The 2,028-nt window shown below is 53.4% G+C and overlaps 1 protein-coding gene across 1 annotated transcript; it reads right to left on the bottom strand.

Annotated features, from left to right (window-relative positions):
* Window positions 1–416: 416 nt before the first annotated feature.
* Window positions 417–1,812, bottom strand: LOC119320536. The gene has a single exon (XM_037594596.1). It carries the CDS (start codon window positions 1,810–1,812, stop codon window positions 529–531), a length of 1,284 nt encoding a protein of 427 aa, XP_037450493.1. The 3' UTR covers window positions 417–528.
* Window positions 1,813–2,028: the final 216 nt, after the last annotated feature.

Genomic DNA, 2,028 nt, shown 5'->3' on the forward strand with positions numbered 1-2,028 from the left:
GAGTGTACCAGCAAAATCTTTCTACGAGAGTGTCAATTTCAGGGTTGTTAAACCCCACCAGGGCATAGCTTTTCGGTCTATTCCTGTCCTCCCTAAGATCAATGTTTTCCTGTGGCTTGCTGCACAAAACAAATGGCTCACTGTAATGAACTAAAAAATGTTTAACACACTTGCTCTTATCGTATTGTGGGCTTGTGGCTAGACTCGCTTGGCAATGGGTACCTGACATGTTTGAGATTCCTGGCCCTGTAGCATCCTGTTTGGATTAATGGCAGAATATATCATAAACGATATGTTACTCGTAACACTCTGAGTGCCTCAGTTTTATGGCCTATTTGGACCTTAAGAAATAGTGAGATTCCAATTGGAGTATTTGGACAAGATAACAACTCCGCAATGAAGGGGGCAAATAAAACTATTAAAATTAAATTATTTTGCTGAACAAAGTTGTGCAGGAATGCTTTCATAGTTGTGGAACATCGAAGTATGCAGTTCATGGAGTATAAAATAGAAACTAAAACGGATGAATCACAAAGTGCTACTGAATGTTGGAACCCAAGACGCCAAATTCATCTCATAGGGCATATTCCCGGTCGGGTACTCTTCCCCACGATCTGAGAACCACCTCACGATCTTCATGGACTGCAGATTGAGCCAGAAATATCCGACAGTTGACATGTTGATGAGCACCTTAATGAGAACGGTGCCACTCCTTTCGGCGAACCACAATAGTTTTATTTCATGCTTGACTTCCCACAGGCTCGGCGGCGGCCTGCTTCCGCCCGCCTCATCTAGGAACTGCAAGATTGTCTCTGTCTCGATCACCGCCCGTGGTCGTCGCTGCCACTTGCCCGTTTGCTTTGATTGCGCCCACGCAGATATCTTGTCGCCATCTGTGACGAGCACAATCGGGCACCCGCCTGCCGACGAAGTCGCCAGGAGTTGGCGGCACCACCCGCCGCGGGGGAAGCTCTCCGGGAGCATCATCACCGTGACTTGTTCCATAAACCTAACATGGAGCTTGAGAACATAGTCCCCTTTGTCGGTCAAGCACAACCAGTGTGCATCGTCGCCAACGACTAGGGCCCTGGCGAGTGGTCGTTGCAACTTGCTGCCTTGCAGTTTATGAACTCGGATCTTGTTGTAGCGGCCCCATGCGCCATGCTCGGATGAGAAGATTTGAAAGTGCAAGTTGCGGCAGTGTTGTGACAGCTCTAGGTATGCCATGACCACAAGGAATTGCCGGCCGACGACGGTCGCACCCTCATCATCATCGTCACCCACGAGCAAGACATAATTTGTCGTATCGTCGTCTTGTCGTGTAGCCACCACATCCACATAGAAAGTCGGTGCAGATGGCAGGCTCTGGCTGCGGCTGGTGGCCGGATCCCACACGCAAAGCTCTCGGGCCGCGCGAGTGAGAACGAGGCCATTGTTCGACGCGAGGGGGAAGCCGCGGACGCCGGTGACCCTGCGCCGTGTGGTGGTGTCCGCAGCAGTAGTGTCCACCAGGGACAAGTGGTCCTTGCGTCGCATGTCCCCATACTTGTACGTGTGGATCAGGTGGCCTCGCAGAAGGGGGAGCACGAACCGGTCGCTGTGCCGGAGGTGGAGGCGGCCACCGAGGCCAGTGTAATCCTTGACGCGGCGGCGCATGTCCACGCACGTCGCGGCGCAGCGCACTAGAGTGGCCGGGTCGGTGCGCGCCGCGATGTCCACCAGCACGTCCAACGGCACAGACGCCGCCGTCTGCCGCCGCCCTCTTGCAGCTTGCGTCCGGGGCCTGGCACCGCTACCGCCGTCGCCTGCCATGGTTGACGGGTGTCTCTAGGAGGGAGCTCAGTCCGGGCCTCCGGGGTAAGACCGCAAGATCCGATCGACGTGGTATTATTAGCCTATAGGATCGCGTGTAGGGGATCAGTTTTCGTGGTTTGCACGTTGCCTAGTCCCGGGATTAACTCTAGCAGTTATCGAGTCAACTCTACGTGGTATCTTAGGGTAATACTTCCTCAAACGAAAAAACATAGG

The sequence above is a fragment of the Triticum dicoccoides genome, chromosome 6B (assembly GCF_002162155.2).
Source record: "Triticum dicoccoides isolate Atlit2015 ecotype Zavitan chromosome 6B, WEW_v2.0, whole genome shotgun sequence".
NCBI classification, from domain to species: domain Eukaryota; kingdom Viridiplantae; phylum Streptophyta; class Magnoliopsida; order Poales; family Poaceae; genus Triticum; species Triticum dicoccoides.